The 25,961-nt window shown below is 37.3% G+C and overlaps 1 protein-coding gene across 2 annotated transcripts in view; it reads left to right on the top strand.

Moving 5' to 3' along the window:
* The window catches only part of CCDC40 (coiled-coil domain containing 40), a 120,593-nt gene that overhangs the window by 43,194 nt on the left and 51,438 nt on the right, over positions 1-25,961 (top strand). For both annotated transcript variants that reach the window (XM_001380200.4, XM_007482905.3), the window contains exon 10: positions 2,434-2,555. In XM_001380200.4, coding sequence (XP_001380237.3) covers positions 2,434-2,555 — 122 coding nt within the window. The remainder of the gene's footprint in view (positions 1-2,433; positions 2,556-25,961) is intronic.

The raw sequence follows: 25,961 nt of genomic DNA, 5'->3' as shown, positions 1-25,961 counted from the left end.
ATTGGTTCAAGGCAGAAAAATGATAAAGGCTAGCAATTAAGGTTAAGAGATTTATCCAGGGTCACACATAGCTGAAAAGTGTCTGAGGTCAAATTTGAACTCAGGCTATCCCATCGTCAGGCCTGGCTCACTATCCACTGAGCCACCAAGCTGCCCCAAATTAGATAACTTCTAAAAGTCCCTTACCGCATGCAAACCATGAACATATATTGTCTTAATTATTTTTTGTCATCCCAATCAGATAGTAAGCTCTTATGTGGCTATATATATATATATATATATATATATATATATATATATATATATATTTATCACAGCACCTACCACAATGCCTTTCATATAATAGGCATTCATTAAATGTGTTAATTACAGTGTTACAGAATTTGTGAGTTTCAGAGATCATTTAGCATAACCTATATTCAAAAGGAATCTCCACTATAACACATTTTTCTAGTTTCTACTTGAAGATCTCCAAGTAAAGGAACTTACCCCCTCTCAAAGACAACCATTCTGTTTTCGGACAGCTCTAATTATTAGGAAGTTTTTCCTCATTTGCAAACCTAATTTTGCTTTTTACAACTTCTACCTGGAGCAATTAGTGGAAATGGCAAAAAATAAAATTTAGGGGCCACTCAAAACGAATCAGATCTCTCTTCCATATGACAAACCATGTCAGAATAACCTAATAACTTCATTTTTATCACAGTACCTAACACAGTGCCTTACATATAATAAGCATTCATTAAAGAAAATAATAAAAGAAAGTAATATGACCACACCAGTAAATAAGGAGAAAGTTGTTTAGATAGTTTATATTGATTTTAGCAAAGTTTTTTATAAGAATCTCATATTATTCACATTAAAAAAATGGAGAGACATGAATTAGATGCTAATACTATTGAATTTGGAATGGGTCAGATGGTTTAAAAACTAATTAGTGTTTGATGTCAATGTGGCAAGAGGTCTTCAATGGTGAAACACAGAGACCTATCCTTGGCTCTGGGATGTTTAACATTTTTATTAGTGACTTGGTTAAAGGCATCAATCTCATCAAACTAGGAGATGACACAAAGTTGAGGGATAGAAAAACATTGGGTGACAGAGTCTATATTCCAAGGACCTTGACAGCCATATACTGTGCTCTTTAGAACATTCTGTTGTCTGCTTTTCAGAGGAATTCTTTGTTATGTGTTGGGCTCTGGGGCTACAAATACCAGAAAAGAAACAGTTCCTGTTTTCAAGGAGATTATTGTCTAATGGGGAGACCATAATTACATATATTTGAATATGTAAAATAAATAGAACATAAGTACAAAGTAATTAAATAAGAGGTAATTAGTGAGGGAGGGCAGCTAGAGGATCAATAAAGACTTCATGAAGAAGACAGTCCTTAAAGTTGGAGAAATTTTCTTTGAAGTAGAAGTGAAATGCATAATAAGCATGAGAGATGATCAGTACAAAGGCATGAAGATGGGAGATGAAGGGCCACTTGTAAGCATCAGAGAGGACAGTTTAACTGCATCATAGATTATGGGAAGGGAAAATACTAATATTACCTAGTGCTTGGCTTTGTAGGGATTTAAAATCTAAACAAAAGTGCTTAGATTTTTTTCCTAAAGATAATATGAAGCCACTAGAGTTTATTATGCAGAGGAATGACATAGTCAGATCTCTCTTCAAGGAAAATCACCTTGGAAGATGGATTAGAATGATGAGAGACTGGAAGCAGAAAGACCACTTAGGAGGCTGTGAAAATAATCTAAGCAAGAGATATGAGGGCCTGAACTAGGTAGTCATATAAGTAGATAAGAAGGGGTTGGATATGAAAGATTTCATGGGGGTAGAAATGGAAAGGTATGTTAACTAATTGGATATGTGGGGTAAGAGTGAGAAGTTAAGGGAAATGTCAAAGCTGTAAACCTGGGGAATAATATATCGTTGTCCTAAACAAATATAAGGAAGTTTGGGGAAAGAGTATAGCTTGGAGGAAAGATGATGGGTTCTGTTTTGTATAAGCTGAGTTTGTGATGTCTCCCAAAATGTCCAATAGGCAGATGATGATGCAGGACTAAAGCCCGGGGGTGGGGAGTGGGGGGGACTGGAATTAGATTAATTGATCTGTGAGGAATCTTCACTGAAGTGATAATTAATCCTGTGGAAGCTGATAAAGTCACCAAGAGAAAGTATAGAGAGAAAATAAGAGGACCCAGATCATAACCTTGGAGAACACCACCAATTAGGGGCCCTGATGGGTTTTGATGAACCAGAAAAGGAAAAATGAAGAGTCTTGACATATATGGAAGGAAAAACAAAAGAGAGTGGGATATGTAAGAGTCTAGAATTGTTCATTTTGACTTTGTTCTTAGATAAAATGAATATCCAAACTCTAAATGTAAACTAAATTTCCTATTGCCTGATGCTGTGTCTTTGCAGGCCTGCACAGAAATAGATTCTATCAACTTGGAGAAAAAGCATCTGTTTCAGAATTGGACAACCAGTTTGGTGGGAATGAAACACCGAGATGAAGCCTACAACGCTATCTCAGAAGCACTCAGGTATGGGGACTGGCAATAGGCAGAGGAAGAATACACATCAATTTCTTTATGCTTTTGGATTAAGTTGTTGTTCTGTCATTTTTCAGTTTTGTCTGACTCTTCATGACTCCATTTGGGAGACTCCATTTGGCAGATATCAGAGTGGTTTGCTATTTTTTTCTCTAGCTTGCTTTACAGATGAGGAAACTGGGGTAAACGGGATTAAGTGACTTACTCAAGCTCACATAGCTAGTAAGTGACGGAGGTCAAATTTGAACTCAGGAAGCTGAGTCTTCCTGACTCCAGGTCTGGTCCTCTATCCATTATGCCACCTTACTTCCCTCATACGGGTGATATGATGGTAGAAAAGACACCTTAATTCTTTTTTTTTTAAACATTATTTTATTTGGTCGTTTTCATACATTATTCATTGGAAACAAAGATCGTTTTCTTTTCCTTCCCCCCCCCCCCCCCCCCCCCCCCCCCCGCCTTTCCCTCTCCCATAGCCGACGAATGATTCCACTGGTTATCACATGTGTTCTTGACTCGAACCCATTTCCCTGTTGTTGGAATTTGCATTATAGTGTTCATTTAGAGTCTCTCCTCAGTCTTATCTCCTCCAACCCTGTAGTCAAGCAGTTGCTTTTCATCGGTGTTTTTACTCCCACAGTTTATCCTCTGCTTGTGGGTAGTATTTTTTTTTTAGATCCCTGCAGATTGTTCAGGGAAATTGCATTGATACTAATGGAGAAGTCCATCACCTTCGATTGTACCACAATGTATCAGTCTCTGTGTATAATGTTTTCCTGGTTCTGCTCCTTTCGCTCTGCATCACTTCCTGGAGGTTGTTCCAGTCTCCATGGAATTCCTCCACTTTATTATTCCTTTGAGCACAATAGTATTCCATCACCAACATATACCACAATTTGTTCAGCCATTCTCCAATTGAAGGGCATCCCCTCATTTTCCAATTTTTGGCCACCACAAAGAGCGCAGCTATGAATATTCTTGTACAAGTCTTTTTGTCCATTATCTCTTTGGGGTACAAGCCCAGCAGTGCTATGGCTGGATCAAAGGGCAGACAAAGTCTTTTATCGCCCTTTGGACATAGTTCCAAATTGCCCTCCAGAATGGTTGGATCAATTCACAACTCCACCAGCAATGAATTAATGTCCCCACTTTGCCACAACCCCTCCAGCATTCATTACTTTGCATAGCTGTCATGTTAGCCAATCTGCTAGGTGTGAGGTGAGTTGTTTTGATTTGCATCTCTCTGATTATAAGAGATGTAGAGCACTTTTTCATGTGCTTATCAATAGTTTTGATTTCTTTGGCTGAGAACTGCCTGTTCATGTCCCTTGCCCATTTGTCAATTGGAGAATGGCTTGATTTTTTGTACAATTGATTTAGCTCTTTGTAAATTTGAGTAATTAAACCTTTGTCAGAGGTTTTTATGAAGATTGTTTCCCAATTTGTTGCTACCCTTCTGATTTTGGTTACATTGGTTTTGTACAAAACCTTTTTAATTTGATGTAATCCAGATTATTTATTTTGCATTTTGTAACTCTTTCTAATTCTTGCTTGGTTTTGAAGTATTTCCCTTCCCAAAGGTCTGACATGTATACTATTCTGTGTTCGCCTAATTTTCTTATAGTTTCCTTCTTTATGTTCAAGTCATTCACCCATTTTGAATTTATCTTGGTGTAGGGTGTGAGGTGTTGATCTAAGCCTAATCTTTCCCACACTGTCCTCCAATTTTCCCAGCAGTTTTTATGAAATAGTGGATTTTTGTCCCAAAAGCTGGGATCTTTGGGTTTGTCATATACTGTCTTGCTGAGGTTGCTTGCCCTCCACCTTAATTCTTAAATATAACCAAATGGTTTTCTCATGCTGGTAATGCCTTCAGCCTAGTAGCTCCTCCCCCTACTGGTGGGTTCCCCCAAAGAACCTCCACTTGAGCAAATAGCTCTGTCAGCCATTCTCATTTCTAACCCAGTTTAGCTTTTGACACCAGCTTTCTTTCCACCTTGCTTTTCTGGTCCTTTTTCCCTGTGGTCTTCTCCTTGCTATATAACATAAGCTAGCTACGGGCCTATCCTTCTTTTTACTCATATTTATATTCCCAGCAACACAATGCCTGGCATTTTGAAAATGCTAAATTAATACTTTAAACATAAGAATAATTCTCATCTACCAAAGTATTAAATAATATGGTATAACTAATTAAAGCAATTTGAAACATGAGGTACTTTACAAATACCAGCATAGGTCATAATTAAAGACCAATCTGGGCCAATTGTATAGAGGATACTAACTCTGATTCCTTCTATAGTAGGATCTCCCAAGACAAAAGCCTAAATATACAGAAATATTATTCAGTGTTAGTCTGGGAAGGGTGGGGCTGGTCATGGATTTTCTAAATGTTTCTCTTTATCACTACAGTAAAGATGATAATATAAAGTCATCATTACTTGGAAGATTGGCATACTTACTTTCCCAGAGCATTGATGTATGGAATCATTATTCCTTTTTTCTCTCTCCTTCCTTCCAACTCCCTTTCTCCTTCTAATTCTCTCTCTTTCTCTCTCTCTCTCTCTCTGTCTCTGTCTCTCTCTCTCTGTCTCTGTCTCTCTCTCTCTCTCTGTCTCTCTCTGTCTGTCTCTCTGTCTCTCTCTGTCTCTGTCTCTGTCTCTCTCTCTGCCTCCCTCTCTCTCTGTCTCCCCCTTCCCCTTTTCCCTTCCACACATTTTTCTGCATGTGTTAATTAGATAGCTATACAAAAATAATTATCATGTGATATAATGATTCTTATTCAGGACTGCCACTACTTATAAGAAGAAATGGACAGTTGGTAGAGACACATTTTGTTGCATTCTGTCAGATTCTAGCCTATAAAATACATCTTGTCCTTGCTTTTTTTTTAACTAAAGGCTCTCTTCAAAGTTTGTTTTAAATTCTAGATAGAATTTTGACCTAATATTTCTAGCTACAGCTTCCCCACTATATAACCTTAGTCCCTGGCAGTGAGGATTTCATCCCACCTAGAGAGTCCCTACTGAGAAAATCCCCATAATTAGTTTCAAAGATATCATTCATTCTTGAGTTCTTTAAAAGTACATACTGTGAATAATCATCAAAATGCTTTCAAAATATCCTAGGAGAATTAAAGAAGAAAAAGGATACTCATTTTGGGAAATAAGGCTCTTCTTTTTATTTCAGTCCTACCATCTGTTTGATATCTTCACATTTATTTATTTTCTTTGTTTTAATCTCGGAATCGAAAGGAATGCCCATAGTTATTTCTTTTTTTTCTCCCAAATCAGAGTTTGGGGATGTTTGCAATTTTTTATTTTTATTTGTATTTTCACTCCAAAATCTATATACTTTCTTCCTACCTTCAACTCTACTTATTTTTCTTTTACCTTTATTTCTCTTAAAACATTCAGAACTGAGCCACTCCATTCCAAAGTTTCCTGTTTTTCTTGCTTAACTCCCTCAAAAGATTTTTTGAAAATGTTGAGTGACTGAAGGAAGACTTGTTTTTAATCTTCCTGTTAAAATATTGGCATTATATCATCATAATGGGCCTTCCAGTTCATCTAAATTAAATGTCTAAATTTATCTTGGCTCATGTTTGCATTTCAAAAATCTTGATTATGTTGTTTTTTCATCAGAATTGTTTGAAAGTTCTCTATAAGTTACATCTCTCGCCCTATGGAGTTATATTCAGGTGTGCAAGATAAGTTATTCTTGGCTATGAGGTTATATAATTTGCTTTTTGGAATATTATATTCCAAGATCTCTAATTTATAGAAGAGTCTGCCAACTCTCATGTGAATAATAAAAGCTTATTGACTTACTGACTGAACCTAAGTGTGGGCCTTTGGTACTTGAACTCTTATTCATAGAAATTTACAAAAAATTTTTCTTTGATAAAAGTTCTGTGTTTTTTTCTATGACATTCCTGGTACTTTTTCTTCTAGAGGCTGCATTTCTACAGGGTTTGTTTCCCCAGATGATGGCTAAGGAGACTAGGCTAGAAACATTGCTGTTAAGGCTCTTAGATTCATATTCCTAGGCTGTCTGAAGGGGAGATGGTGATTAGGATGGCATTAGTGGTTTGATTTGCCTAGCAAATGCTATCTCTGGGTATCTTGTTGCCCTTGTAGGAGGAAATTTGTTGGCAGTTGGAGGGGGTATGTCTTCCCATTTTTCTACAAGAGTTGCTTTCCCATATGATTGCTAACAGGACTATGCTACAAGCAGTGGAGGTGCTAGCACTCCTAGGGCTCTTGTGTCTATCTGATTTTTGGTGGCAGTTGGGCAACAGTTGTTGCTTGTGGTAATGAGGAAAGTGCTTTTCTCTTTTTTTAATTACATTTTTAATTTTTTTTCCAGATTACATGTTGATACAATTTTTAATACTTGTTTTTTGACACTTTGTAATCCTTATTCTCTCCCTTCTATGACTCCCACTTTCCAAGATATCAGGAAATATAATATACATTGTACATGTGTTACCAAATAATATATATTTCCATGTTTATCATGTTAAAAAAGAAGACATATATCACTTACACTAGAGAAAAATTCATAGATTCCATCAGTTCCTTCTATGATAGTGACCTTTTTTTGTCATGAGTCTCTGAGTTGTTCTAGATCCTTGCTTTGCTGATAATAGTCATCATTCACAGTTAATCACTGTATATTATTGCTGTTACAATGATACAGTGATTTTGCTCACTTTATTTTGTATCATTTCATATAACTCTTTCCAGGGCTTTTTGTGATCATTTTTTTTTATAATTTCTTATGACACAATAGTATTCTATTATAGCCATATACTATAGCTTATTCAATCATTCCCCAATTGATGGCTTCCCTTCAGTTTCTAGTTCTTTGCCACCTCAAAAGAGCTGCTATTAATATTTTTGTTCACATTGGTTCTTTCCCACTCCCTTTGATCTCATTGTAATATAGCCCTAATAGGGGTGTTGCTGGGTCAAAGGGTATGAACAGTTGATAGCCTATAAGAATTAAAAATTTAAAATTTATGCTAAATATGAGAATTCTGAAGTAATATTGTGGTTATTGATTTAAAAATATTACATCTTAAGTCAAAATGACTTTTAGCAGCTTCATTTACAAAGAGGTGGAAAGAGTGAAAGTGGAAAAATATAGATAAAGAAACAGAAAGTACTGCCTAGCTACAAATACAATAAGTTTAATCCTAATGTCTCCAGACCACAAATGCATATCTCAAAGCGAATCTCACCAGAATCCAAAATCCTAATTAATTAGAAAGTCAAAATCCAAAGAGCAAGGAGATGCTAAAGAATCCACCAAGAACTTTCAGTGCACATGAGGCTAAGACTGCCAAAAGAATATCACCAGAACTCATGCTGAAGGGAGTGTCCCACTGAAGTGCCAATGAGCAGAGAGGGTCTCCTCATTGAAGAACTGAAGAAGGAAGGAATCACTCCACTCACCACTGCAGGATCCAGGGAAAGGTCTCCTCCTCCAGTCTGACTCACCTGATGCAGAGTCCCAGACCGAATCCTCAAGCTGGCTTTTTTAAAGCAGTTTTCTTGAAGTCTCTTCCTGTTGCTCCCCCACTTTACAGGAACTGATCAAAGTCTTTCAATTTGCCTAGCACTGCCCAAGGCAGGGGGCATTAGCCTCTGGAATTGTCACCCACTCTATCATGTGACTTGTGAAATCTCATACTTAGTGACTGGTAAAGTAATAGGTAAGGGTACTTAAGTTTTTGATTGATTAATTTAAAAGTTGCTGATTGATAGACAAAGAAAGTTTGATTTACTTTTCACAAGCCCTTTGTGTGCATGGTTCCAAATTGCTCTCTAGAATGATTGTATTAGTTCAAAGCTCCATTGGCCCATCTCTGGTTATACTAGGAAGTTGCTAACTTCCATATCCCTTTTTCATATCTCCTCCAACATTAATCATTTTCCTTTTTTGTCATATTAGCCAGTCTGAGAGTTGTGAGTGTCAAGAAATAATGAGAATTGGAGAAACATTAATTATTTGTGAGTAGTTAATAATAAAAAATAGCAATACTACCTAAAGTAATTTTTCTAATCAATGCTTATCAACTAAACTAGACCTAGAAAAAAATAACAAAATTTACATGGCAGAATATGACTCCAAAAATCTCAAAGATAATAATGAAGGAAAGAGGGAAGGAGAGAATATCAGAACCAGATCTCAAAGTATACTACAAAACAGTAATCATTAAGTCAGTTTGCTACTCATTTAAAATGTGAGAGCAAGATCGAGAGAGATAGAGACAGAGACAGAGACAGACAGATTCAGAGAAAGAGGAGAGCGATCCATCAGTAGGACTAGATAAATCTAAAGATCATAGTTACTCATCACTTCTATTTAATTCAGGAAACTATATTTTTGGCCATATATTGTTGGAATTGCCATATATTCTTGGGATATTGGAATATTGCTATGTATTCTTGGAATTTAGCAAATTTGGAGTCCTCAGATTAGGGAAGAAGTCTTGTTCTTTCCTTAGCTATTAAAAAGAGACTGACCAGTCTCTCTGCTCTACTTTGAAGTGGAAGGGAAATTACTGATAACCATTGTCTTTTCTCCATATAGTAACGGCCCTTATTAATTTCACAATAAAAGTAAGCTTATCTTTATCTAGAGATAAAACTTATTATAGCAATATAAAAAGCAAATATCCAAGGCTTAAAAGAGCAGGAAGCCAAAAAGGGTAAGTGCAGCGGGTTTGCCAAGGTAATGATAAGGACAGGGAAGAGGGGAGGGAAGTTGAGGGAAAATAAATTCATCAATTCACAGCAATGATGAGTGGCAGACCCTATTCAAACAAACAACTAATTTTGTCTAATTAAGTGACTCCTTAAGTGGATTAATTAGCCAGTGAAGGTAGGGAAAAAGGAGGAAAAGATAGAGAAAGGAAGGGAAGGAAGGTTGGGGATGGGGCGGGGGTCCCCCCTGCTCAGTAGGAAAATTGACCAAGGTTCTCTTGTAGGTAGGCTAGGGAGTAAATTAAATCAGGCTAGACTCCAAAGAAAGTTAGGTAGGTTTATTTAGGGTTAGGAAAGGAAATTTTGGAAAAGTCAGGGAAAGTTTATCTCCAGCAAAGCTCTCCACCTAGCTTAGGAGAAAAAGATGCCCAAACCAATGCTTCTCTGCTCTTTTATTCTCCTTCTGACACCTCCCACAAAGGAAGTGGGAGGAGTCAGAGGAAGTTGCAATAGAGAGCCCTGGGAGATGGAGTCTCCTCAGGCTTAGGTCTATTTTAAAACGCACACCTTCACTTGCAATCAGCTTCCACCTCTGGCAACAATCTCCACCCTATTCCAGAGCTCCGATGATCATTGACCACTTGGCTCCACACTCTCTTATCACCCTTCAACCTCTCTTTCAACCTAAACAAACTATACTTCCCAGCAGCCCCTGGGGCTGAAATGAGGCTAAACTAGGGTTTTCTTATTATTTACATTTGTTTCAAAGATTCTACCAGCTCAGGCTTTCTCAGGATTTTTTTTTTTACCCTTTGGAATTATATTCAGTTTGGCAGGATTAATTACTCTTCCTTCCTTCCCCACTCATCCTCTTTGTCTCCAAAACCAGATGCCATTTTATGCTGTCTGGGAAGTCAGCAAAATGCATGTGGTCACTCAGAAACTGTGGATCAGACTATCCTAGTACCAGTAGGGTTCGAGTTTGAAGTGATCTTTCCTTGGACAGGCCCTAGAAATGGGATTTGTCAATGTCATGTTAAACTTACCAAGGAGAACCTCCATCACAGCCTTATCCAACTTCTTGCACATGTTACGTCCCCCCAGAGCACTTGTCCTACTGGGTCCACTGCTCAATCTGGGCCACTATCTGGTTGCTAAAAGAGTTGGTGGCATGACCCAGAGCACCACCAGAGTCAGACTTCCACCAGCAGGATCTGGCTTCTTGTCTACTTAAATACTTCACTTCTATCCTCTTAACAGTGTTTTCATTTAACTACTTTTGTTTCCACATCAAATATCACATATTAGGATATTATTCTTCATCTGATCAAAAGGCCTGTCCAATATGGTGTGTATACAATCTGTGATAGTGACATAGATTCTTCCTCTTTTGCAAAAATCTCATTCCCAATGGTCACCTTGAAACCTCTCACAGAGGCTTGCAATACATTGATGGGATTTGTCTCTGTGGTGATGACTCAGGACCCCAAACCCCAAAGGGTCTATACCAGTGATGGTGAACCTATGGCATATATGCCAAAAAGGGCACACAGAGCCCTTTCTATAGGCACACCTACAATCACCTACCAGAGTTCTTTACTAGAAAACCAGAGGGACTTGGAGGGGTCATGCTCCCAAGGACATTCTCACCTCCTTCAGATACCATTGATCTTCATCTTATATTGATTGTGGATACTTTTAGATGCCTTTGGTATCTTCCAGGAGCTAGAGGGTTTTTAAATTTTTGCTTTGTTTTTTAAATTTCTTTTTTGTTATTTTTTATTTTAATAAAAAATCCTACATAAGTTTTTGGGAAGTTATATGATCCAAATTGTCTTCCTCCCTTCCTTCCTCTCCCCTCCCAGAGCTGGCAAGCAATTCAGTCTGGGTTATACATGTATTGTCATGCAAACCACATTTCCATATTATTCATTTTTGTAAATGAATAATCTTATAAAACCAAAACTCCAAAACACATGCCCAAATAAACAAGTGATAAATCATATGTTTTCATCTGCATCTATACTTTTATTATTTACATAACAGTTTTTTTCTAGAGGTAGATAGCATTCTTTTTCACAAATCCCTTAAAATTGTCCTGGATCATTATATTGCTGTTAGCAAAGTCTATCACAGTTGATAATTCCACATTATTGCAGTTACTGTATACAATGTTCTGTTTATTTCACTCGGCATCAGTTCATGTAGGTCTTTCCAAAGAGATAAAGGTTTTTGATGTGAACAAGGTTCATAAAATTCTCCACCATCATTAAAGATCATGTTAAATACCTTCCTGTTTTTGTCTACTTAATATACAAGAGGAACTCCTTATCCATCTCCCATTTCCAAGCATACACAAAAATATCATTTTGGGCAATGATAACTGATACATGGTCATGTGTGAATAAAATGTTGTACCATTGTACCTCAGCACTCAGGGCCACGAACATTGCAGTGTGGACTCTACAGAGTCAGTAATCCCTGAATTTGAATCTTGCTGCTGATATTTCCAAGCCATCTGACCCTAGACAAGGCACTTATCACTTTTTGCCTCAGTTTCATTATCTGTAAAATGGATAATAGCACCAATTTTCTAGGATTGTTGTGAGGATAATATGAGATAGCATATGTAAAGCACTTTGCAAACCTTAAGGTAAATGTTTTGTAAATATTGTTATTAGTCATGTAAAAGCAGATAGTACAGATTGGACACTCTTTAATAACTTTAAGATTTAAGTACATTCTTTGGAAGGCATCTTTAGTTTGTCATTCCAAATTACTCCAAGAATGGAATAGGGAAGGCCAGAGCACTGTACTCATCCAGATTTCTCCAATGTGCCCTAGAAAACTCTTGAGCCTAAAATCATTATAGCCCCGGAATTCACATCTCAGAAATACCAACAGCTACTGTGGCCTCACCCTCTAATTGTAAGGCTCCTTCATTGAAGGAGGGCACCTAGGACAGTCATCTTGCTATTTCTTATCTGGCTTCATTACCTCTTACTTTTCCATCATACCCCTATTCCACCCACCTTTTTGTTTCCTTTTATATGTAGTCTTACTTCATTAGAATGTGAGCTGCTAGAAGGCAAGGCCTATTCTCCTCTTTTTTTTTTTTGCTTCTATTTGTTTCACTAGCTTTTAGCACAATTCCAGATACATAGTAAATCCCTAAATGCTTGTTGACCAATTGGTAGCCAAGGCAGGAGGTAGGCAGCACCAGGAGGAAAAGATAAGGTTTTTTTTTTGGTTAAAGCAAACAATTAGCAAATATTTATTAAGGACTTATGTATGAGTGACTTATGCTGTGATGATGCTGAGGTTATGAAGAAAAGCAAATTGAGAATCTGTGGGAGAAATTCTAATTTCTAATGGGGGAGAAAACAAGCAAATAAATAGGCACCTATGAGAGACAAAGCCAAGAGATGGAAGGTAACTTTGAAGGAAAAAGAATTGGGAGGAATGGGAAAGATCTGCTATAGGACTTGGTGTTTGAGCTGAGTCTTGAAGGAAGCCTGAAATTCTAAAAGATGGAGAGATACAAGGAAGAGCATTTTAGTTAGTTCACTTTCTAGTTTTTTTAATTTGTACACCCAATTCATTGACCTCTTCCCTCCCTAGTTTCTTAATATATGCTCTCAAGGATATAAATTTCCTCAAGTACTGCTTTGGTTGCATCCCATAGATTTTGAAAGGACGTCTCATCATTGTCATTTTTGTCAATGAAATCATTAATTGTTTCAATGATTTGTTATTTAACTAACCAATTTTGAAGAATCATATTATTTATTTTCCAATTAATTTTTGATTTGCCTCTCTATGTACCCTTACTAATTATTATTTTTATTGCATTATGATCTGAAAAGTTATGTCTATTATTTTTCTGTTCTTTTGCACTTTTTGTCCCTATTCATTTTTCTCCATATATCTATTAACTCTAGTTTTTCTAAGATTTCATTCACATCTCTTACCTCTTTCTTATTTATTTTTTGGTTTGATTTATCTAGATCTGATAGAGAAAGGTTCAGGTCTCCCACTAGTATAGTTTTACTATTTCTAAAGAAGAGCATTTTAGGCATAGAGTCAACCAGGAAAGGCCACAAGAAATAGTATCATGTGCAAGGAACAGCAAGTAGATGAGTGTGGCTGGATTATAGAGTTCGTGGAGGAGAGTAAAGTATAAGAAACCTGGAAATATATGAGGGGATCAGGTTGTGAAAAGCTTTAAATACCAAGCAGATGACTTTACATATGATCCTGGAAGCAATATGGCCCTACTAATGTTTACTGCATAGGAAGCAAGACCTAGGCTAAACTATGCTTTAGGAAAAAAACTTTGGCAGCTGTATAGAAGATGAATTGGAGGAGAGAAGAGGTAATGAAGTAAATTAGAAAGCTATTAGAATATAGGCAGTTAGGTAGTATAAAGGATAATTTTAGTGTTGTGACCTAAACTTTATTAATTATTTGGTCACCATGGATATCCCAAATAAAAAAATACCCAAGTCAGCTGGAAATTTATGGTGATTTAATTAATATAGTGGAAAGAAATTAAGAAGAAGGGAGAAGGAAAGGGTGTAGGATTTCTCCTGCCTGGCTTGTGCCAGGGGGAAGATTAGAGGCTCTAGAAAGGTAAGATTTTGGAGAGCAAAGGAGGAATGAATCAGCCTGAATTCCAAGAGGGCTCAGCCAAGATGCGTGAACCTGAATTAGCTCAAGGGCAAACTCACCGCCAAAACCCAGACAAATAACTGCCACCACACAAGATGTCGCAACGCTTAGCACGCTGCCAGCCAGAGCCACTTTTCCGGGGAAAGAGAGCGAAGAGAGGAAGTCATGTGCCCTATATAAACTGTTTTATGTCACTTTCCTGCTCTCTCTGTACCAATGTTAGCTTAGCTTGACTTAGGACAGTCTAGGGGTCTGTCAGCTGTTTCTGCACATGTCTGTTGAAGGCCATTGTCTTATATACTTAATCCTTGAGTATAGGTACAGATATTCCTGACCTTGTTAAACTAAGTAGGGTGGAGCAATATAGAGTTCCCAAGACCTGATTCTATTAGACCAAGTATCTCCATTGTTACAAATCAGGAAATAGCTAAATCAAATCTTCTAAAGTAGGGTGGAGTAGTCTTAAAATTCACAGTAGCACAATGGATAGAGCACCAGAAGATGGGGAGACCTGAGTTCAAATATGATCTCAGATACTTCCTAGCTCTGTGACCCTGGGCAAATCACTTAATCCTAACCCTTCCAGGTCTCCTGCCTTGAAACTGATACTTAGTATCAATTATAAGATAGGAAAGGGAGAAAAAAGGGTAACTATTAGAATAATTGTTGTGAGAGCCTGAGCCAGGGAGGTAACTGTTTTGAGGCTAGAAGAGTCATACATATGAGAAACTGTGAAGGAGGAGCATGCCAAGTGATTAGATATTTGGGTTGAATGAAAGTGAGAAATACAGGATGGCACAAGAAAGTAAACTCAGGTATCTGGAAGGATGGTAGTGCTTTTGATAGTAATAGGGAAGTTTAAAAAAAGGGAAGGTTTAGAAGTAAGAAGATAATGAATTATGCTTTGGACATGTTGACCCTAAGAAGTCTTTGGGATATCAAGTTTGAAATGTCCAATAGGAAGCTTGTGATGTGGGATTGAAGCTCAGGAAAGAGGTTAGGACTAGATATATAATCTGTAAATTGGCTGTAATTGGACCCATAGGAGATCATGAGATCACAAAGTGGAAAAAAAAAAGAAAAAGTACAGAGTGCAAGATAGAGTCTCAAAGGATACTCCAAATTAATAATTGGTGTGTAATAAAAGAAGATCCAGCAAAGGAACCTGAAAAAGAGCGATCATATAAGTAAGAAAATAAACAAGAGAGGGCTCCATTATAAAAACTGAGAGAAGAGAGACTTCCAGGTGGAGAAGGTTATCAACAGTGTCAAATGCTATGGAGAATTCAAAAACAAAGAGAACTGAGAAAAGAAAATTGCCATTAGATTTGGCAATAGAGAAATCTTTTGTAACTTTGGAGAGTTTTGATTGAATAATGTGGTTGGAAGCCAAATTCCAGAAGGCTTGGAGTAAGAAGAAAAAGAGGAAGTGGAAGTCCTGTGTACAGAAACATTTTCCCCAAGGAGTTTAGCAGAGAAGGGGAAATGCTATACCAGAAAATAGTTATCTTAGAGAGTAAGTGACAATTTTTTAGGGAAGAGAGAAATATGGGTATGCTTAGAGGCAACAGGGAAGTAGGCAGGAGACAGAGAGACAGAGAGACTGAAGATTAGGGGAAAAGTGATAGTAGGAACAGTCATCTGGAAAAGCCTGGAGGAGATAGGGCAAAGAGTATATATAGTGTGGTTGAACTTGCCAAAGAGGTTTCCCTTTTCACTAGAGACTAAAAGGAAGGAGGAAACAGTGATAAATTATGTCAGAGGAATGTGAAATTAGAAGGGGAAAAGAGGGGGCTTCTCTTACTTAGTGGTGTCCATTTTGGGGATGAAATAAGGTAAGATTATAAACTGAGAGGGGCAGGAGAGGTAGTAGGGGATGCTTAAAATGAGAAAAGAAGGTTTGGAACAGCTATTGTTATTAGGGAACTAGAGAATTGATTAGGGAAGGATTGCCATGCTTCTGTAAGGGCCCAGATGAGATTAATAAAACATAAATTTGTAATGAAAAAAGTGTAACTTGGAGGAAAGATGATGGGTTCTGTTTTGCATGAGTTGAGTTTGTGATGTCTCCAAAAATGTCCAATAAGCAGATGAAAGGAGTGAAAAAGAAAATTGTATAAAAATTAAAATTTAATCTGAATAATAAAAACATTATATTTTAAGAAGTTTATTAATGATCATTAGAAATAAAGGAATAAAAGAAATACAAAATAAAAAGACCACGTGCCCATGGCTATTCAGCCTGTTGAAAATCCAACTCACTACCATCGAGCCAGATGCCAAAAAGGCCCAAGAGGACCACACATTTGTTAATATCCTCTGTCAACAGGAAGTATGTAACAACAGGAAGTCAGTGGGTTCCCAGGAAATGTAGTTCTTTTTTAGGGTAACATATTTTCAATCATACATTCCCCCTGAGATCCATGGAAGACTCTCCAATGAATCTTGTAAACATAACCAACTTTTAAATTACAATAATTTGGGGGATAAAAGGGAAAAGAACAAACCCAAGATTGGTAGGCACAAAAATCCAGTTAAGGGGCAGTCCCCTTTGGCATAAGAGTATACATACAAAACAAATGCATTTAACCCCACACAGTTCAGATCACCACATCCCAAAGTTCATTCTGGATCTTCTTGATGCAGTGTAGGTTTTGCAGGCATCTTTCTGCAAATAGCTCATTCTCTGGATTTTCTGGTGCATTGTGTGGTCTGTGGAGGCATCTTCATGGTGCCTTCTCCAAACAGTTCACTTTCTGAATTCAGAGAGGTAACATGTTTCTTAACCTAAAATTACTCTCAAAAGAATTTAAACTTTGCATTATAGAATAATAATACATTCCCCCCTGAAGAGGGTGTTGAAAAACACAGGGATCACTTAGGGATTCATGACTAAGTTATGAAGGTTAGGAATCAATTGGAAAGAGAAATCAAAAACACCCAAAAAATAATCCAAATAAAAGAGGAAAGAGACCTACTGGGTTAAATATAGACTATCAAAGTCTTATGTGAAAAAATTCTAAGTAAAGGAAAATAAAGCTATAACAGGTTCTTTAATCAGGGCCCAATTAAAGTAATTTCTATCCCACAAATCTGTAGGATAAATTCAGTAATATTTCACTTACCCAATTGCAGCCAAGACTACAGGAAGTTGTCATACTATAAGAGAGAAGAAAGGACTAGATTATAGAAGCCAGGTAGGAGTCAAATTTGAGATACTTGGTAGAATCCTTTGACATATATCAAAACAGCCATAGCCTTGAACCCCAAACAAGTTCAAGTCCTCTTGTCTTGGCTCAAAATTTCATCAATCCCATTGGAATTGGTTGGTCTCTTTGACCTTGTGCTCAATTGTCACTCTGCAGTATAGCTTTGTGCTTCTTTGGCACTATGCAATGGCTCTTTTTGTATTCTCTTATCCTGGAATCAGACAGAATCAATAAGTAAAGTCCCATAATGGTTTTTTTTTTTAAACAATCAGTGGCATCATTTTTATAATCTAAAGCTTTTTGGGTATGTGTTGACATTAGGACAAATGTATTTTAAACTTGTATTATTGCGAAATCAAAAAAGTTAAAGAAAATCTTCTTAATAGTGGTGATGTGCTTCAAATACAAAAAGGGGAGAAAAAAATAAAATTGAAATAATATATTGCACATGCAAGCAAAAGCAATAATAAAAAAGTTTTAAAAATCAAAACTATATAGCTTACAATCATTGACACACTCTGTCATACATGGAGAGGTAGAGTACAAAGGTTTCTCACCAAAAAAGTGAGATCCATTTCCTTTTTAACTTAACCACTGTGTGAGTACAAATGATTTTCAGAATAAAACAGTAATACACTAAATAATGCACATTCAAAGAAATATCAAAGTCCCCAAAATTCACAATAACCCAGTTAATTGCAATAGCAAACAAACCCACTATCATATTTCATATAAGTTGCTGTATAACATAAAGCCTATGAACTGATGAATATTTGTCACAATTTTTACAGACGTAGCAAATCTTTCAACCTTGGCAAATATATTTTTAAACAAAGTAAAGCTTATTTGGGTCTAGAACATCACCAAGAAATCTGTATTGCTCTGGTGGAAGTAAATTAAACTGAAGAATTTTGGAGGAGCTCTTTTTGGCTTCCTGGTTCATATAAACACCTTGGTAAGAACATTTCTTTATGATATAAGTAGTTTTGATAATCATCCATTCAAAAACCTCTAGTTAATTAAAATTATTTCTGAAGACCTCTTAGAATTACCATTTAAATTCTTAGCTCATTAAATTCTCCAAAGGTTGTTAGCCAGGTTGAGTCCATCCATCATCTATGTGACAACTAACAAATACAAAATGGGGGGGGGGGGAAGCTGTTTATGTGCTTTTATAATATTTTACAACATTTGGTTCGGTAGCCATAGGGGAAAGGTAACAGAATATATCTAATAGTTAAAACACAGTAGATTAAAATGATTCAGTGTAACCAAATAGTATTAATCAAATTAATACATGAACTTAAAACCAACCAAATCAAATCTTAAAGCAAATCATCAGTAAAATACAATAAAATACAGAGACCTTCATAAAACAATGGAATCTGAAATGGCTTTAAAATTTTTACCTTCAGTATCTTTAAGGTTCCTTTCTTTATCCATTCAGATTCTTTTTGTCAGAACTGTGGTATTTCCCATAACGAGGGAGAAACATGGGTTTGAGGAATCTCAAACTGGATGAATCTTAGAAACTGAGCAGGCCCAAATGGCAAAGGATTGTAGGGAGATGAATTTCTCCCCTGAATCTCAGGCAAGATAAGTGAAAGGATCAGTGCACTCATGAAAAAACATCCTAAAGCTGGAAGATGTTTGAAATAGGTAATGCACTGCTCTTTCATTGAGTATGCCATGCTTGCAAGAGTAACTTCCTTCTTCCCTTCCCCTTCCCCCCTGAGGTAAAATGCTTATTTCCCCAGCCATGTAGAGAGGGAGTTAGGAGGCTAATTGTTGCCTAAGGAAAGCACACCCTGATTTTTTACCAGCTGCCCTGAGATCGGCTCCAAGTTTGTGAGTTCTGAACATACAGCAGCAGCTACCAGCAGTCTGTGACTGGAGCTGGATCTGGGGCTTAAAAAATTTATCTAGGCTATCTTAAAAAGATTGAGAATTCCTTCTCCAAGTGGTTACCATCAATGTAAAAATTAAAATTAAATATTAATAATAAAAATATTATGTTTTAAAGATTTATTAATGATCATTAGAAATAAAGGAATAAAGGAAATGCAAAATAAAGAAAAACCACAACCACATGCCCATGTCTGATCAACCAGGTCAAAACACCTGCCTTACCAGCACCATACTTGCCCACATGCATGCCCAAAGAGGCCCCAGAGGACCTCCCACTCACTAATATCCTCTGTCTACAGGAAGTATGTAACAACAGGAAGTCAGTGGGCTCCCAGGAAATGTAGTTCTTTTTTAGGGTAGCAGATTTTCAATTATACAATTGGAATGAGAAAAAAGGGAAAGGAGAGACAGAATGTGATAAATTATGTTACATAAAGACACATGAAAAACCATTATGAAGTGGGGAGGATAAGGGTGTTGATGGGCAATGTTTAAACTTTACTCTCATCATAACTGGCTCAGAGAGGGAAAAACAAATATACTCATTGGGGTATAGAATTATGTCTTACCTACAGAGAAGTAGAAGGGCAATAAGACAAGGAAAGGTGGAAGTAATTTGAGGGTTGGAGAAGTAGGAGGGGTGATACAAAGCAAAACACTGGTGAGGAGGAACCGAGTGAAAGGGAATAGAACAGGGTCAAAAGGGGAAAATAAGATGGAGAGCAATAACCAGTTAGTAATCATAACTCTGAATGTGAATGAGATGAACTCACCCATAAAACAGAAGCAGATAGCAGAATGGATTAAAAACCAGAATCCTACTATGTTGTTTACAAGAAATACATTTAAGGCAGGGTGACACACACAGATTAAATGTAAAAGGCTGGAGCAGAATTTATTATGCAACATCTAAAGTAAAAAAAGCAGGTATAGCAATCATGATATCAAAGACAAAGCTAAAGTAAAAAATCAATCGGATTAAAAGAGATAAGGAAGTAAATTACATCTTTCTAAAAGGTACTATAAGCAATGAAATAATAATATCAATACTAAACATTTATGTATCCAGATTTCTAAAGGAGAAACTAAAAGAGCTTAAGGAGGAAATAGATAACAAAACCATACTAGTGGGGGACCTAAACTTTCCCCAATCAAAACTAGATGAATTAAACAAACAAAAAAAAATAAGAAAGAAGTATAGGAAGTGAATGAAATGTCAGAAAAATTAGAGTTAATAGTTATCTGGAAAAAACTGAACAGGGATAAAAAGAGGTTACTGAGTGGTGATGATAAAAGGAACAGGTTGAAGAAAGGAAAGGAACAAGCATTTGTTAAGCATCTGCTATGTGCACTTTGCTAAGTGCAAATTATCTCATAGAAGCAACTGGTGGCACCAGTTTGAATCAGGAAGAATTTTTAAATCCAGCCCAGGACACTGCCTAGCTCTATGACCTTGGGCAAGTCACTTAACTGCTGTATACTTCAGCTTCCTCAATTGTGAAATTGAGTTGATAATAGCACTTACTTCCCACAGTTGTTGTAAAGGTTAACTGAGACAGTATTTTTAGAAGTGTTTAGCACAGTGTCTGGCTCAGAGTAGGCACTATATAAATGCTTATTCTCTCTCTGATTTGATTCTCATAACAACCTGGGAGGTAGGTGATATTAACCGAAGCAAACAGAGGTTAAGTGACTTGTTCAGGATCATACAGCCAGTAAATACCTGAACAGGACCTTCTCAAGTCAACTCCAAACACATCTTTTTTTTTTTTGCCATGTGCTTTTGCTATATACTTCAACACAAATGTTCCTAGAAATAGGAAACTGCTCCTTTTCCCCATCATTAAGGAGGCAGCTAGGTAGTATAGTGAATAGAGTGCTAGGCCTGGAATCAGGAAGATTTAAAATCCAACCTCTGTAATATATTTTCTATCTAAGCCACTTTAATCAAAAGATATCTCACATTATTCTAATTTTTCCATCTTTTGACTTGGTTTCTATATTTCTTTTTTCATTGAGTTCTGTTTACTCCATTGTGTTTCCAGTGTCCACTATGTAGGTGAGATTTCTGTTTTTTGTTTTAAGATATTTATTCTTTTTGCAAGTACTTAATTTTATTCTTCATCTTATGTTTAGTTCTTCCTTCATCTCTTCTTTCCATTCTGAGTCCCTGTAACAAATATATCCCTTTTTTCCTGGAATTCTGCTTTTAATTATATTGTCTTATATTGTGATTATGTTGTAATTATATTGGAGTTCCTGTCTTATTCTGAGTTTTTATCTGTCTCCTAATCCATAGTTATTAATTCATAATATTAGGAGTTTTCTTCTGTTTACCCTCATGTCTTTACTTCAGTTTTTTGATTCAGACTTTGATTCAAGTTTAGGCACCCTTTACTTATGAAATCCTGAATGAGGTGGTCAGGCCCAGGTTCTGTTTCCTAAAGTAGTGTTGAAGCGAGATTCCATTGTATCCAGGTTAGGTCCACTTTTCCAGTGCAGATATTACTACCATTCTGTTACTCTGGACAAGGTAACTGGGTCATTGGCCTTCATCAATAGGCTTCAGTTCTTTCTTTCAAAGGTCCAGTCATGGGTTTTTCCCCCTTTCACTGGATCAATCTCATGGCAAAAAAGTCACTGTGCAGGCTCCAGGTCTGTCTCCTGATAATTCCTGACTATTTTACTGCCCTCAATATATCATGTGGTGGCCCCAATTCTATTCCTTTACTCTGGGAAATCACCCAGTGGGAGGACTAGGGCTTCGGGCCTCTTTCTCTAATCCGTAGGTCCAGAAGGAAGACTGTTCTGGCCTTAGAGATGGTCCTAGATGTAATGGAAGAGTTCATTTGTGGAATTTTTCTTTGTTTATGCTTAATCTTTGCATTACTCACAACCTAGGGAAGAAACCCTTTACACAAAGGGTCTTTCAGGTAAATTGGGTTTAGTTGCCAAGAAGCTTTACCTCAGAGAGGAGATTCAGCCTTTTTCTTGTACTCACCAGAATCCTGGAGAAAATCTCTTAAAGTTTGGGTTAATATTTAGGGCATTCTCTAAAGGTTGTTCAGTGAAGAAAAGTTATTCCATGCAAAAAATTATAAACATCAGGCATGGGACAGCCGTTTGTTTTCTGTACCACCAAAAACAACAACAAAAATTAGTCCTAAGTTGGCAGTAGTGCATTCTTAAAATATGAAACAAAATAGACAATGAAAATATATTAATGGGACACCTCAATTTTTCCCTCTAGAAAAAAAAACTAACCAAAAAAACTAAACAACTAAAACTAGATAAAACTAGCCAATAAATAAATGAAAAAAGAAGTGAAGGAGATGAGTGGAATTTGAGATTTAATAGACCTCTTATTAGACCTCTTATTAAAAGACCTCTTATTATTAATAGACCTCTTATAATAGACCTCAATAGAGAAAATTGAATGGGAATAGAAAGGAATCTATCTTCTCAGATGTACATGTCATCTACACAAAAATTGACCATTTATTAGAGCATAAAAATCTCACAACTAAATATAGGAAAGCAGAAATAATAAATGGATCCTTTTCAGAACATAATTTTTTAAAATTATAATCAATAAGGGGCCATGGAAAGACAAATTAAAGTTAATTGGAAACTAAATAACCTAATTCTAAAAAAGGTGTGGGTCAAAGAACAAATCATCGAAACAATAATTTCATTAAAGAGAATGGCAACAAAGAGACGACATATCAAAATTTACTGGATGCAATCAAGCAGTACTTATGGGAAAATATATAACTCTAAATACATCAATAAAATAGAGAAAAGGCAGATCAATGAATTTAGCATGCAATTTTTAAAAATTAGAAAAAGAACACATTTTAAATCCCTAATTAAAAAACAAGTTGGAAATCCTGAAAATCCAAAAAACAATGAATAAAACTGAATGCAAGAAAATCATTGAACTAATAATGAAGACTAGTAGTTGGTTTTATGAAAGAACAAATAAATTAGAGCATTAGTTAATTTGATTAAAAAGGGCATTTCTATATTATACTTATTTGCAATAAAGTGATCTTTTAAAGCCAAAATTGCAATCATAGCCCTATTGAACCATGTGATTAATCATATGTTTTTCTTTTGCTTTTCTACTTCCAGTTTTTTCTCAAATTCTTCTGGATTATCCTAGATCATTGCATTGCTGTTAGTAGAAAAGCTTAAAGACTATAGCAGGGGTCCCCAAACTATGGCCCATGGGCCACATGCGGCCCCCCCAGGCCATTTATCTGGCCCCCACTGCACTTCCAGAATGGCATTCTCTAAAGGTTGTTCAGTGAAGAAAAGTTATTCCATGCAAAAAATTATAAACATCAGGCATGGGACAGCCGTTTGTTTTCTGTACCACCAAAAACAACAACAAAAATTAGTCCTAAGTTGGCAGTAGTGCATTCTTAAAATATGAAACAAAATAGACAATGAAAATATATTAATGGGACACCTCAATTTTTCCCTCTAGAAAAAAAAAACTAACCAAAAAAACTAAACAACTAAAACTAGATAAAACTAGCCAATAAATAAATCAAAAAAGAAGTGAAGGAGATGAGTGGAATTTGAGATTTAATAGACCTCTTATTAAAAGACCTCTTATTATTAATAGACCTCTTATAATAGACCTCAATAGAGAAAATTGAATGGGAATAGAAAGGAATATCAGTGAGAGGAGCACAGAATGCATCCACATCCTGTGCTCCTGGAGTACTGTATGTGGCAGTGCCGCAAAGCACACTATTTATATTGCTGCCCAGTATTATGGTGGTGGTGATGGGCCTGTGCAAGGTGTGACAGGCCCATCACAACCAGCGCTGCAGCCTCTTCCATCCCAGACAGTGGTATGCAGTGTCACAGGCCCAGCACTGCCTCCAGTACTGTATACAGGCATCAGATAGCAGTGATCTGGCCTGTGACATCCATGGTGGGCCTATTCTGTGAGAAGCCCACCACTGCCACTGTGGGTGTTTCATAAGACACCCCTTGTTTTTTTTTTTGTTTTTTGGGGTCAAATTAATATAATTATTTTCTAGGAAACATGGTAGTACGATGGCCCTCATACTCCCCCAGATGCACAACGCCCTCATACTCCTCCAGATGCACAGCATGTTGTGCATCTGGGGGAGTATGAGGGCCATTGTACTGTGTAGTAATATAAGGAGAGACTTTTGGACAAAGGGAGGTTATAGGGGCCATTATGTTGTGCATCTGGAGGAGTATGGTTGCCATTATACTATGTGGGGGAAGTGAGGCATGTGTTTTTCGTATTACAGTCTATAATTGGAGATCCATAAATACAGACTTCAAGAGGACACATACTAGTATCATGCCTTCTTTTTTCCTGCCATGGAATCTGATCACATGGGTCTTTTATCGATGTCCATTAATTCCTGAATTCTCCTCTTCATCTGCATTGTCCTCTTCTATCCTCTTCCGCAGGAATGGTCCTCTCCTTACTGATCTTTTTGAATGCTGACTCAATTTGACTGATGATTCTATCTTTCCGCAATCTCTTCTTTATTTTCTTCTTCAGTGATTTGTACATTTTCATTATTTATACCATGTGCTAATTTTATATGTGAACAATAATACTAGGACTCTCTACCCAAAACTTTTACTGAAGTTGGAGAAACCAACATAATAGTGTAAGGACCTAACCAAATTTCCTGTGTCGCTGATATTTTAGCAAAATTTTTTACATATACCATATCTCCTGGTTCATAATTATGAAGAGAATAATCCAAAGCACCAGTTTGAATTAATACTCCCTTATCATAACAATGTTTAGCCGGCCTATCAAAGCCGTTGCCCAGGGTGTGGCCGCTGCCGCATGCTAGCAGCTACTGGGAGCCACAAGTGAGAGCTGGGTGTCAAGTGAGGGTCAGAGGCTGGAGAGCTGCCCTAAGAGGGACAACAAGCCCTCCATACCAGAGATACTACCCCTCCCTGAGTACCCCATACACCCCATCGGGTCATCGACCCCTGGTGAATCAGGGCTTTGCTCACCCAGCAGGTGAAGACTGCTTCGGTGGAACAGGAGGAAGAAACCAATAAGAAGGTTCAACGGCTGAGATTGGGACGCAGCAAAGCACTGTGGAGTGTTTAGGGCATGTTGGAGCACAAAAGACAACACAGCCATCCAATGCAGCTGAGGAAGTCTCCAGACGTAACAATTTTTTGTGCCACTGGACCCAGGCTTCCAATGCCGAGAGAGTGGGACTGTCTCTGTGCATCGACTTTTCCACTTAAATCTCCTTCACACACAAGTATCTTTATGCACACTCATCTATCTTAACCCTGTTCACCCTCTTCAAGACCTATGGTGATGGGGGAGTGGTGACGCAACAGGTGGAGGTGACCACTGGCAGTTGTAGTCACGATCTTGCACGTAGGCAGCCCATGGACCAGTGGTCACTCGGCCCTATAGGGCAGCAGGGACGTTTGGCAGCATCCTGGGCGACTGAACAGCCCTCTCTAGGACAGCACTGCTCACCCTAATCAAGGGAGGGGACTAGAAAAGGTGTCCCAAACATTGCCTGCCCTACAAACACCCAGTCAGCACACCGCGGCTGGCGGGTCATCCCTTTAAGCAGTCGAAATCAAAAGAAACAAAATACAAAGAAACTCCTACTAGGTGCATGGAACATCAGAACATTACTTGATAGAGAGAATACCCCAAGACCTGAGATAAGAACAGCTCTAATCAGTAAAGAACTGGCACGATATAACATCGACATCGCAGCCTTAAGCGAAACACGCTTACCAGAAGAGGGATCACTCAGCGAACCCACCACTGGATACACCTTCTTCTGGAAAGGTAGAGCCACAAATGAAAACAGAATCCACGGTGTTGGCCTGGCTATCAAGACCAA

Source organism: Monodelphis domestica, chromosome 2 (assembly GCF_027887165.1).
Source record: "Monodelphis domestica isolate mMonDom1 chromosome 2, mMonDom1.pri, whole genome shotgun sequence".
Lineage (NCBI taxonomy): Eukaryota > Metazoa > Chordata > Mammalia > Didelphimorphia > Didelphidae > Monodelphis > Monodelphis domestica.
Note: the sequence above shows the minus strand (reverse complement) of the source record. Positions and strands in the feature narration are given on the sequence as shown.